This window comes from Lithobates pipiens, unplaced genomic scaffold (genome assembly GCF_037356315.1).
Source record: "Lithobates pipiens isolate NorthernLeopardFrog02 unplaced genomic scaffold, aLitPip1_a1.2 Scaffold_8, whole genome shotgun sequence".
Taxonomy (NCBI): domain Eukaryota; kingdom Metazoa; phylum Chordata; class Amphibia; order Anura; family Ranidae; genus Lithobates; species Lithobates pipiens.
Window position 1 is genome coordinate 190,631,887 of NW_027507903.1, and position 13,898 is coordinate 190,645,784.

The 13,898-nt window shown below is 39.2% G+C and overlaps 1 protein-coding gene across 5 annotated transcripts in view; it reads right to left on the reverse strand.

Annotated features, from left to right (window-relative positions):
• The window catches only part of BRD1 (bromodomain containing 1), a 90,236-nt gene that overhangs the window by 13,969 nt on the left and 62,369 nt on the right, over window positions 1-13,898 (reverse strand). For 2 of the 5 annotated variants that reach the window (XM_077470217.1, XM_077470215.1), the window contains 3 exons: window positions 8,024-8,105; window positions 6,967-7,094; window positions 2,966-3,075 (listed from right to left, as the gene is read on the reverse strand). In XM_077470217.1, coding sequence (XP_077326343.1) covers window positions 2,966-3,075; window positions 6,967-7,094; window positions 8,024-8,105 — 320 coding nt within the window. Of the gene's footprint in view, window positions 1-2,965; window positions 3,076-6,966; window positions 7,095-7,969; window positions 8,106-11,792; window positions 11,902-13,898 lie in introns of those variants that run through there. The other 3 variants (XM_077470216.1, XM_077470214.1, XR_013270405.1) reach the window with 2 other exon arrangements.

Below are 13,898 nucleotides of genomic sequence, written 5' to 3' on the forward strand. Positions count from 1 at the left end.
CATAAACTATGAATTCTGATTGTACAATCTCCTTTAGATTTGTCAAAACTAGATAACAGAACATACCTAATGCATCCAATCTGTACCCAGTCTTACAGGCCCTTGTACGAAATTGTTGATGGTAGCTCTAAAGGGAACTGTATAATCAGATTATATAGTGCTCTTTAGTTTATTGGAAAGCCGGATTTTCATCAGGCAATCGGTGTGGAGGGGATTAGATAAAAATTTTTACTCATTAGTATCATGTACATAAAATATGAAAATTTTGTTAAAAGAAAAAAAAAAAAAAGTTTAAAAATCTTATGTTTCTTTCAAAATGTATTTCAAATTTCTAGCCTTCCCCTATTAATTGAAACCATATTAAAACTTTTACCCGATTAACCCCTTCCTACCGACGTAACACATATGCAGCCTCACCGTACAGGTTTTTTTTTTTATCTGTGAAGCCGCACAGCGTGCTCCCAGCACAGAGACCGGGGTCTCATTGAGAGCCCTAGGCCCCTTTTCTCCCAATACCAGCTGTGGTAGTCTCTGGCTACCACAGTGATCAGACACTGAAGCCTGTCCCTGTTTTTGCTCTCTGTGAATTTAGAGGAAACATACATTGTATCTTACCTTGAATAAAAAATAAAAAATAGGGTTTGATCTAGGACAGTGCCAGTGTGTTAGTGTTTGGGTCAAAGGTCAGGGTAAGTATATTTGACAGCATTTAATTTTTATAAATTAGTGTCAGTGTGTTTATTGCTGCGATCGTTAGGAGCAGGAAAATTTATTTTGGGTTCTTTGGCATTAGAGTATGGTAGCAACAAAAAATGTACAGCTAAATTTAAAAAAGCATTTTTTTATTTTTTTTTTATTAAAACCCCCAGGAGATATCCATAACCATTTACTACCAAACAAAATCCCAATTTGTCCTGAAAAAAACAAGGTAGAATCCACCTGGTTGCACAAAGTAATTTTGCTGATATGGTTTTACTAACAAAATTGCTATTCGGCATTAACCGCTTAAGGACCGAGACTTAGATATGTTGTTTACAAGTTAAAAACAGTTTTTGATGGTAAAAAATTACTTGGATCCCCCAAACATTAAACATTTTTTTCTAACACCATAGAGAATAAAATGGCCATCGTTGCAATACTTTGTCGCACTGTATTTGCGCAGCTGTTTTTTTGGAAAACGTTTTTTTTTATATATATTGGGCAAGATAACGTTACGCCGAGTAAATTGATACGAAACATGTCATGTTCCAAAATTGCACCTGCTCATGGAATAGCGACAATCTTTTACCCTTAAAAATCTCCATAGGCATTGTTGAAAAAAATTCTACAGGTTGCCCGTTTTAAGTTACAGGGGAGGTCTAGGGCTAGAATTATTGCGCTCGCACTACCAATCACGGTGATACCTCACATGTGGTCTGTACACAGTTTTCATATGAGGCGCTACTCACATCTGCACGCAATTGTGTCACTTTAATTCTTATTACAAGGAATGTAAACATCCCTTTGTAAAAGGAAAAAAAAAAAAAAAGCATTACAGGACTTAAATGAGATCTGGGGTCAAAAAGACCTCTGATCTCAAATTAACACTTAAATGCAATAAAAATAAATAAATGTAATTTAAAAAAAAATAAAAAATGGCCCTTAAGAGCTGTGGCTGGAAGTGATGTTTTGACATTGCTTCCGCCATGCATTGTTATGGAGATGAGTGGGGGGCCCATCTTCCCCTCAATCGTCTCCATGCCCAGCCAGGGTGAAGTTTCGATCGCCTCCACCACTGCCGACGGATCCGGTAAGTGGTGGAGGGCACCGGAGCGCTGCGGGGGGCCCTCTCCTGCTGCCGATAAAAGCGATCTCGTGACGAATCCACCGCAGAGACCACTCTTATCAGAAACCAGACCGCAGGCCTAATAAGAGGATACCTAAAGCAATACATGTTAGATTTTACCAATTTAAGAAAGGTGCATCAAAGTCAACATTCCGGTGTGCATGTCAAGTGCACATCAAGCCAAAAACTTGCTTCCAATTTTGGAAAAAGCTCACTTGCTGTCCTGCTGAAAATGATTTTACCAAACAGGAATCCAGAAAAACCCTGCAACAGGGATAAAGACAGAATTAAAAGGCTGACATGAGTTTATACGTTGCTGTTGAAGAGTTCCCCTCATGTCCAGTTTGGTAAAATGTCAGCAGAACAAGAGAGGAGGGTAAATATTTGTAATGCAGCTCAAGGGGGCGGGGGGGGGGGCGGGGATGCTCTTCTCCACTCTACCTAAAACTAAGAAAAAGGTTTTGACTGGACATATGTTGTAGGCTGCAGTCATACCAGAGCATTTTCAGCTCGCCAGAAAAAAAAACCCCAACAAACAAAATCCCATTCATTTAAATGGCCCCTGTTTATATCTGAGCGTTTTGGAGCCTGAAGCAAAATGCCCGAAGCTCAAAAAAGTGCATGAGCTTTTTTTGGGCAGATTACAGTTTTTTTCTGCTTTTTACATTGGTGACCTTTTGACCTGTACAAATCTCGGTCAAAATTGCGGTAAAAATTTGAAACTTTCTGCCTGAAAACACTCATGTGTGAATGCAGCCTTAATAATACATTATACATGGCTATTGCCATTATACATTGTTATACCAGGGTAACAATGCAGAGTTCCACTCATTTAAAAAAAGTTAGCAGCTACAAAAAGTGTAGCTGCTGACTTAGACACACTCACCTGTCCCCCAGTCCAGAGATGCGCACAAAGCCTTATTTCTCACTCTGGCACTCAGCAAAAGGAAGGGGCCAGGAGTACCACGAAGGACCCATGAAGAGGAGGCTCAAGGCTGCTCTATGCAAAACCATTACACAGAGCAAGCGAGTATAGCATGTGCTTTTTTTTCTGAGCGGCTTTAATATCACTTTAATTCTATTTCATGAAACGTGTGCCCAATACTACTAGGTGAAAAGGAGTATGTTACTTGTTCTTACCAATGCTGGATAAGAAGGATAACCGCTACATTTGGCCCAGACCACTTTTAGAGGTTCAAGGAAAGCTGAATTTGCACTTGCAGACACCCACATGTTCGTTTGTCCAACTTCTACATTGAAAAAGAAAGAATATAATGTTTAACATCAAAGGGCAAATTTTCAAGTGTATTTTTTTAAAGCACTGAAAACATACATTGCAGTTTCTCCAGAAATAGTACCTTACAAGTCCCACACGATAAAAACACATGAACATGCACTTAAAGAGGTTGCATACCTTCCTTTAGGATTTGTACCTATTGGTAAGCCTTATTCTAGGCTTGCCTATAGGTACTGTAAATATCTCCTAAACGTCCACCAATAGATATTTACTGTATACTGCGCCGATGACATTGGCACAGTATATACTAAATGCTGTGAAGGAACGCGCATGCTGTTTTTTCAGGCACGCATGCCAAGACCGGCTGCTCTCACGCGAATACGTGGGCGTGACGTCACACAGCTCCGGCCAGCGTTTCATAATATGCTAGAATGCTATCAATACTAGCATATTATGCCTTTACTTTGCAGGGAAGAAAAATAAATAAAAAAACCCAGAGAGTTTACTTCCTCTTTAACCGATATCCTAGCTGCTTGGTGTTTTTTTTATAGACTAAGAAGCAGGGTGGAACTAGAACAAAAGGTCAGGATCATCTGGAAGAGCCCATTGAGTGTCTGCCTGGAGTTCGAGTATGCCTAAATATTATGTCATCCTGGGCCAATTCAGTGTGATGAAAATAATCAGAATATGTTCCCCCTCTCAATCCTGTGGAGTAGCTGTGGGAATAGCATATGGTAGATCAGGTTGAACTGATCCCATTCATTAGAGCATCCACTGAGATAGGCCAAACATTCCCAGACCTGGCGATAAACTCAATGTATTGCTGAATCTGGACTCCAGGAGATATGCATCAGCCTTCCCAATTTGCGAAATAGGGATTGAACAAAACCTCCAAATGGAGAGATCCAGATGCCAACGACTGAGAACGTTAGTCTGACCATTATCCACACTGGGAATGTGAATGGCATATAGGGCTGTAATGATGTTCTGCCTAAGCAGAGCAAGTTTACTTCATTCAGAAAGGTGCAACTCCTGGTACCTCCTTGATGAGGTAGGCCATGACCAAAGAATTGTTTGACTGGATTCTAATCAGGTGTTCCTGCAGAAGAGAAGTTCAGCATTGAAGGTCAAATTATCCACAGTTTGAGAACGCCGAGAAGGCAAACCTCCTCCGACTTCATCTGAACCTTTCATGACTGAGGAGAAAAGGGCATCTCCAGTTCAGTGCTAGGTTTAAAAACACCCACTAAGGAGACTCTTGAGTAAAATTGGGTGTACCATGATACTCAATTCCCTCATACATGCACAAACCGAGAGCCACTTCTGAGCCCAGAAGCTCTAGGACTGAAAAAAAAAAGAGAAGCTTAGCCTAAGCAGGAAGATCCTAGACAAAGTCGTGTTTAGCGTAAAGCTCAGACAGATACTACTTGAGAATCCACTCAAAACTCTACTATAAGTCTATATAGTTTTGCAGATATTGGCGAGGAAGACTGGTTCTTCAGCAGAAAATCATTCAGGTACAAGAATCCTCAGAGTGTTTAGCAGAGCTAATACCAGAGCAAACACCTTGGTTAAAAATATAGAGTACACAAACCAAAAAGCAGGACGACAAATTAGTAACGGCGACCCCCTACCACAAACTGCAGACAGCATTGTTGAGAAAAAGATAGTTACGTGCAGATAAGCATCCTTGATTTCCCTTAGCTTGGGTGAGATTTCTGTACCAAGAATTTCCTCATGATCCAATGCCACAGATAGATTCCTCTCAATATACGCCTCAACTTCATGCAATAAGTCTGGCTCAAGGGTGGAATCAAAGACTGAGTTAGGAGGAGAGGCTGGAGGGCACATTCAAGACCCCTGTTGTCTATGACTTCTAGAAGTCCAGAAATTATGCTAATGAATTCCAACATTATGGCAGAAGATTCCCCTCTAGACTAAGGATTAGACTGATGTGGCTATCATACCTGTCAGAAAGTCAGCAAGGGGACAACCATCAGAGAGGGGGTACCAGGGTCTTGAACCAATGAACACCTTGCAGGGAACTAAAGGCTAAGCCTGAGCTAGTGACCCCACCTGACCCTTTATTCCTGTCCTATTGATCAGCCATGTTGGGACAATAAAAACACCCCCAAAAGGAGTATGTACAACCTCTGCAGCAGTGAAGAAAACAGGGAATGCCGCAGAGAAAACACCTGTTGGCCACTGGTTGAAATTACTACACTAGCTCAAAGGATCGAGGCACCCACATCCCAAATTGGAGAACTTATAGAGAACTGGAAAGAGGGATTTTTAATCGTGCCACGGGTATAAACAAAGAATATATTTTCAATTAAAAAAAATGTTTATTAATATCCAAATATTAAAAAGAGTGAACAAAATTATCTCTCAAAAATATAGAAATGCATATAAAATTATCACAACATGATATGGAATAATAATGTGCATATAAAGCTAAAGTAGCTGTATAAATGCCTGTTGAGCTCTACGTTTCGATATAGTGCTTCTTCAGGAGCTGTAAGGCATATATCGGCTACAAAAAGATACAAAACAGAACTAAAAGATACACGACGCATACAACAATCAAATACAGAATGAGAATATACAGGTGAATGAATATTAAAGTAACAGATACACAAAAGAAAACCACAACCAAGAATAAACCAAAAAATAGGCATAGTAAAAGCCTCATTCAAATGGTCTATGGCAGGGATATGCAATTAGTGGACCTCCAGCTGTTGCAAAACTACAAGTCCCATCATGCCTCTGCCTTCGGGTGTTATGCTTGTAGCTGTCAGTCTTGCAATGCCTCATGGGACTTGTAGTTCTGCAACAGCTGGAGGGCCGCTAATTGCAAATCCCTGGTCTATGGCTATATGGATCTCGCAGATATCCATAGACCATATGAATGAGGCTTTGGTTTATTCTTGGTTGTGGTTTCCTTTTGTGTATCTATGTCACTTTATGATATTCACCTGTATAATATGATTCTGTATTCAATTGTTTTATGCGTCATGTATCTTATTTTTTTTTATTTTTTTGGATCTTTTGTAACCAGTATATGCCTTACAACACCTGAAGTAGTACTATAATGAAATCCATAGAGCCCAATGGGCATTTATACAGCTACTTTACACGTACATTATTGTTTAATATCATATTGTGATATATTTTTAAGTATTTCTATATTCTTGAGAGACAATTTTTGTTCACTTAATATTTTGATATTAATAAATAAATATTTTTTATTGAAAATATATTATTTGTTTATACCTGTGGCACCATTAAAAAAAAAAAAAATCCCCTTTTCAGTTTTCTATAAATTCACCTGTTGGCCACTGTTTGTAATAGCAGGAGACCATAAATGTTTAGATGGCTTATGCTCATTCTCTCCTATTTATGCTATGGATGAGAGTACAAAGCTCCTACTGGCTTTACCCTAAATGATAAGCATGCCCATGCAGGTGTTAGCAGAGACTAGGCTCTGCTGCAGACAGACCATGGCTCTGGACCTGTAACACACCCTGCAACTCCACATGTGGCACTGTGCCAAGAGGATCACCCAAAGCAGAAATGTAGTGCTGGAAGCAACATTACAGGCTGTCACTGAGTCTTCCATCTGACAGTGAACAGAAAAAGCCTCTGCTTTTTTCCATCTGGCAGGGTGTGCCATGGCTATGGTGCAGCCAAATAAAATAATCAACTTAGCATGAATATCCAGAGTAAACCCCCATGTAAGAACTTATTATTCAAACAGGAGGTCCATAGGGGAAGGACATCTGAAGGTAGCTGGGAGTAGTAGGAACTATATTGGGGGGATAAGTTACAGAATGCATTGCATGTCTGTTAAAGATATCAACTTTCAAAATATTTCATGGTAATTTGAAATAAAAATATTTCATACCTGCTGCAATTCTTGCTGCCCTTGCATAATTTCCATTCTCTATACAAGATATTAGCTCGCTTCTGTCTTCGATAGTATGGCGTCGCACAAGTGCAGGTTTGCCTTTACCGCATTTTGGTAAACTAAAACTGAGTGATAAAGACATAAGGATAGTGGGACATTACAAATATGAAAAGATTTTCTTCAATTGTGTACATTAGCCTGCTGTCTACTCTTCACTATTCAACAGGTACATTTCTGCTTCTGTTCTAAAGCATTACTAATACAGCTGTGATACCTGAAAGACGACACTGCCTGTCTAACCTTTATACATTAGTTCCACTACACTCATTTTTTTACTAGCACTCCACTGACTTTACAGTTTCAGTATCACCAGGTAATATTCCAGCAATAACACATTTTTTAAAGAGATTGAAAGCTACTGAAACAATAGCAAGTAAAGATTTAAGTTACATTTTAATGGGTACAAAACAGTGATTAGATATTCTTTTATGGTAAAGAATTGGGAATTTAAGTGCACATAACAAACAAGGCTTCTTTCTCCCCCATGGGATGGGACCTGACATATGGGTAATCAATTTATAAAAATGTGGGTTGACGAGGGGTTTTATCATTTTTACAACCCCAAAGTTTATTCCAGTATTTGAGAATGATGTGAAGTGTTTTGAAAAGGCAAATTCGACATCTACAATGATGGAACTTTTACAACCCAATTTTGAGATGAAAAATAACCAACTCAGGAAAATTCCACAATTACATTTAGTGCATTCTTGGTTGGAAAGCCAGAGAATACACATCAAAAACAAACATCTGAAGAGATGGTCTTTCAAAATCTTTATAGAAATAAGGTTGTAGAAAGAATTGCAGGCACTTGTAAAGCATATTTTGAAAAGGAAATTTTCAATCAGTGGAAAAAATGGACAGAAGATGAAAGCAGTTGCAAGTGCACTTGTTATATTCAAAAAGAGGAGAATTCCCATTTTTGCCTGTAATGGACCCTTACTTTGAGTTGCACAAAATGCTGTTATTTGAAGAGATACTGGATTCTGAAGCACACCTTCTACGAGGTTCCAACTTTCTGACTGGAGCCACTGCAATTGCCTTCTCCTTGTCTCCATCTGCAAAGCCATTTGGGAGGCCTGGAAAACAAATTCAAGCTACATATGAAGTTGTACTTCATTGTAATCACTGGCAGTAAAATCTATAATTTGTTAGCCAACACTGCAGAATTCTTCTCACATGCCAAAACAGAAAAGGGAACAGTATTAGTATACAATGAAAAAAACTCAGTAAAATTCCTTGAAGTATATGTATACCCATTATTTTGTTTTGTTTAATACGGGGGAGTCTGTTCATTTCCTTTTGCGGGCTGAACAAAAAGGAAATTAACAGATTCCTCCATCCAAGATAAACCGTGTGAATGTGGAAATTTCCCACTGCATCTGACTGGGTGAAGGTGCTGTTCAGCTGAAAATTTTCCATCTGGCTGATTTCGGGAACCAAAGGATGCTGGATGGAGTGGTGCTGACAGGGCTACCCACAGAAAAAACATCAGCCAGTTCATTAGGGCCCACCTAAAATTCAGCAAGTGTATTGGCAGCTTAAAGTAGAACTATAAGCAAAGCCTTTTTTTTGTATAGAGCAAGAGGGTTATAACATTGTTTTTGTCATCTTTGTGTCCCATTTCGGAAGTTTCCCTTCACTTCCTAGGCCATAGCCAAACAGGAAGTGAGAGGGGATTCCTTGCAAATTAAAGGGAATTTGCCATAACTAGTTTCCCCCATTGGAAGACTTCCCCTTTATTACTTTTATGGGGGGGCAACACAAAATTTGGGATTTTTTTTTACTTTTAATAATGGTAAAACTGGGCAAATAGAGAGGCAATAAAACATGACAGGGGTTCTAATCCCTCTACACAATTTAAAACGAAACAAAAAAAAGTTACTTTAATTCACACTTCACAGTGGTATAACAAAACATTGGTAAACTCAAATAGGTTCTGTTATAGTAAAGGAATTCACGATAATAGGAACATTGAGCCGTTAATGCCAACTGTTTGGAAAGTAGTTTTTTTTGGTCAACCCACTAACAAAATGACTTGATTCCCCTATCCACACACTCCATGTGGATGGGGGGGGGGGGGGGGGGATGCCTTCTGCTGAGCTATTGTATTCTGTCAGCAGGAAGACTTCCCTTCTGCCTGAAAACATCGATTAGCACTTTCGGCTGTAGCCAGCAGCACTGATCGCGAGAATTTTTTTCCCCAACAGGCTGGATGTACACAAGTTGCTCAAAGCTGCCAAATTTTGAAGCATGTATGGCTGGCTGAAGCCATCCTTATCCTTGCTTTTCTAATCTGTAAGCAACCTGAAACAAGCATTATTATATAAAAAAGGTGGTACCACCGGAGCATACATTTTCAAAAGTTAGTCAATGATGGCAACCTGCGGACAGAATGCAGAAAAATTACTATGGAAGTCATTAGATCACCATGACATGAGGAGCAATCAATTTCAAGGATATGCAAGATGGCAGCTTGTATACATTGAGTGCAGGCTCATTTTAAAGAAAGACAAATTTGGAAGCATAACATTCATGGTAACACAAGAACGTTCACCAATACCTGCTCCAGATCAATTCTCCCTGATCTTAGGAATGAAGACGAGAGAACATTTTCAAGCAGAACTTCCAGATAAGAGCAGTTGCCAAAACATGCTAATCAACATATTTCTTTTCAAGGATACCATTTTTAAACTTCAGCTTTCAAAGAAGGTAATTTTCAGCTCTACACGACATGATTAGAGAACATTTCATAGGTTTAAATGGGTATTAAGCGTTTTTTTGGAAGCCCATCAACTACTTTTATAGTCTTTACTAAATTATATGTGTAAAAATTCCTGAAATCAAGAACACACCAAAAAAAAAAAAAAACCTGTGTGCACGTGCACAATTAATGTTTATGTGGGCCCATTAGATTCGATTTTTAAAAAATTTTTTTTTACATTAAACCAGGTAGCATCAACAACATTCAATGTGCTTTGACCACACTTCATATAAGCTTGGACGTCACAGCTGGTAGTTTCACCTCCTGACTGCCACTTTTAGCTCATGCTAAGCTACAGAAATTAGTGCATATATACAGGATGCAAGCTTTCAAGGAGGTATTTAAGACAGAGTAAGGGAAATCATGCCTGTTTAGGTGTGACCAAATAAGGGGTACCTCTTAAGGCTCCAGATGGGTCCTCCTCCTGTAGTACACTGCTGGGAGGTGCTGGCAAGGACAGAACTCATCAATGATATAAGAGACAAAAAAAAGCTCTTATGTGCCACATATCACTGCAAGATCCCGTGGATATGTGAATTGAAAGCCTCAGGCCGTGCATTGGCCAAGCCATGCCTCCAAAGCATTTCATTCCTCCCCAGAGTTTAATCATGGATGCCACCATTAAGCTCTGGGGCATAGTGAAACATGTTGGAGGCCATGGCTTGGCTGGAGTTCGGGATGAGGCTTTCGTTTTACATATCCACAGTGATGTTCAGCACACAGGATATTTTTTGTCCATTTAGGTGTGGTTAAAGTGTTGCACTAAAGGCAGCCCTTTTGTTTGAATTTGCTGACCTAAACTGTCCCTTTTGCATGTATTGCAGCACAATGAATCTGCAACCCGGGTGCATTTTGAATACGGCAGTGCACAACACATGAGGGACATTTACGAACACTGGTGCAGAATCCGGTACAGCTGAGCATAGTAACCAGTTAGCTTCTAACATCTTCAATTAAGCTTAGATGGAAAAACCTAGCTGATTGGTTACTATACATAGCAGATTTCGTAAATCTCCCCCAATGTGTTACCACAAAGTAATAGTGTGAATGAACCCTTGAAATAAAGGACAGAGTCACTTTAAACTTTCACAACCTAACATTTTCACAATGGTTTTGAGCAAAAAAGGCTGGTGAGTGATTATATTAGGATTTACCTAGTATAGCTATATGGGAATGAATTTATATTAACATGACTGATAAAAAAAAAAAAAAAAAAAAAAGAAGAAGAAGAAGTACAGCAGTCTTGCTAGGAAAAATAAATTACTAAAATAAGGGCTCAAATAGATATAGATATAGGGAAATAAGCAACACTAGGGTTCCTTTCATTGCTAGATACCAGTGAAGGCCAAGGCTCTGGTCACAATTTGTGCTGAAGCAGTGGACCAGCCAGCCAATCTGAATGCTAAGCCTCCCTTTTCAGTAGAGATCACATTGATCATCACTCACACACACCAGCCACTTTATTATTAAGTACACCTTACTAGTATGGGGTTGGACCCCCTTTTCCCTTCAGAACTGCCTTAAGGCTCCATGCACACTGGACGTTAAACATTCTAAAAATGCCAGTAGCTTTGCAAAGTCTTGCAAAGTGAATGTTTTTTAAAGTTATTTAGCATTTTTCCACATTAACGGTTTTTAGGAGGGGTTTTTTTTTTTCAATGGATCAAAAAATGCTGGTGAACCATGTTTGAGCATTTATCAGCCTTTGGCGTTTTTGTGGTAAGAAAAAACAACTCCTGAACATGATTTTATGGTGTTCAGAAAACAGCCCATAAACTCCATTGCTGAAAACGTCCATGAGATAACAAAGGGGAGTGCTGGCTACTTACAAGTAAAAATATGAATATGGATAACTCCATAAAGCTTATTAAATGGTAGGACCACCCAGCTGTCTGGCTAAATCAAAGATTATGAATTATATAAAAAAAAATATAAAAAACAGCTACAGATTTAAAGTAGTATTAAACCCAAAATAAAAAAAATGTAATATATTGCAGCTTACCAATCATTAGATGTGGTGGTTGCATCAGTTTTCTTTTCTTTGGCTTTTTCCCCCTGTGTTCAACTGGTGATCTGGCCAGTGACACCTCCTGCATTAGTAAGACACAACTCTGGAGGAATGAGCACAGAAGTCACAGCAGGTACTGGTACAGCCTGGTACACACAGGTAGATATTTTTTCGTTCAACCCAGCAGGCTGAAAAAAGGAAAAAAAAACCCTGGGGAGCTTGCTGTACCAACATTGCATATTTAGTACAGCAAGCTCTTCCCCCCACCCCCCACATTGTGCCATTGTGTTCCGACAGGGTCCCCCACCCCCAAAGCACACCATTGGCTGCAAACGCATATTGGATGCTGACCGGCTGCTGGTTTTCCAGAATGCCTATTCGACAGAAGCTAGGCAATAGGCCAGCTTCTGTCGACAGGCTGCTGAACTCACAGGCCAAATGTCTCCCCGTGCTTACCAGCCTTTAGAGTTTCTAGCAAAACAATTTTTCAGTCAAGGCGCCCTTTAAAAATTATAGACAGTCTCAAGGCACCCCCATTCTAAAATGTAAAAGCTATTCTAAATAGTTTTACATAACGTAACAACATCCACAAGTCCAATCAGGACACCTAACATTAGAGGTGATCATTCCAAAGCAAATACACTTTTGCAAACTGGTTCTGACTAGTATTCCAAGGTTTCTCTACTCCCTCAGTTTTTCTCCATCACTCGGCTAATGTGACCCAACGCTGATGGAGAGGGGCAGGGGAGGGTCAAACAAGGATGCTTTGCAGGCAACTGACATCCTCCTTACCAAATATTGCCATTGGTTGTTTGTGCACTATTACAACCTTCTAGCTGCCAGTGTCCTATCAAAACCTGACTTAGTGTACCTAAAAAGGCAGGCTTCATCCACATGCTGGCTTGTATAACTTTTTGGGCAAATTTTAGGCATTTTGCCAAGGCACCCCTGAAGATACCTCAGGGCACCCTGGTTGAAAAAGGCTGTTCTAGCAGATTTGAACACACTAATTGAAGCCAAACTTCAGATCACACTTTGATCAGTTAGAACAAGAGTTTTGGGGGATTTTGTTTGTCTCATCAATGTAACCTTATACATTCTGCTAGAGAGCTTGAGCTTTTGAAAAACAGACTTGCTGGCTGGATCACCAGATGAAAATAGAAGACAGCCTAAAAAAGAAAACTAATGCAACCATCACATCTAATTATTAAGCTACAATATAAAAAAAGTTTGCTTTTGTGTTTAATACCACTTTATAATAAAGTTTTTTTTTTTTTTATTTAATACATTAAAGTTCCTTCAAATAACACAACTAACTTTATGTATCTAAACCTGACTTAATTTCAGTATTTTGTAAACTACTGTAGAGAAGAAGCACACAACACTGGAAGAGGGAGGGGGCAGTACCAGGTTTGTTGCGTTTCTTATGAGTCAACATGTGAGTAGGCAGAGGTATGCCCCTAGTCTACAGCTTCCCTATCACTGTTCAATCACAGGCTGGCACCACAAGGGTTAACAAGTAGCATTGCTTAAAGTGTATTTCCACTTTTGCAGCCAAATTGGTATAACCACTACTTCAGCACACTTTTTAGGTTATGCTAGTTATATTTTTTTTATTGAAAAAGATCAAAAAAAAATAAAAAAATAAAAAAAAAAGTGTTACAGCGCAAGACATTGCAACAAGAATAATCACCATCCATGTCCACATAGATCTTAAACATTTAGAATAATCTTACAAACAAGGGATGAGACCTTCGACTAGTATAGCACTGGTTATCTTTTTAACAGATTTTTGCTGGTTTTAAAATAATGTGGAAGGCAAATAACAAAATTAAGCTTAAATCTACTCCAACTCCCATTCTAAGTTGAATCTATATACCAGGGCTTTTTTTCTCAGAGAAAAGGTACAGGAACTCAACCATGCCCACCACACACACATACCTGCCAAATGGCATCAAATAGTAGCTCTTCCCTCATCTTCTCCCCTCCTTAAAAGATCCACCATGTGTAATATGTCTTACCTTTGTTGCAATATTAATTGGAAGCACCTATCCGGTTGTAGTACCTCCCAGCATATATACTATACTACAGTCACTTGCA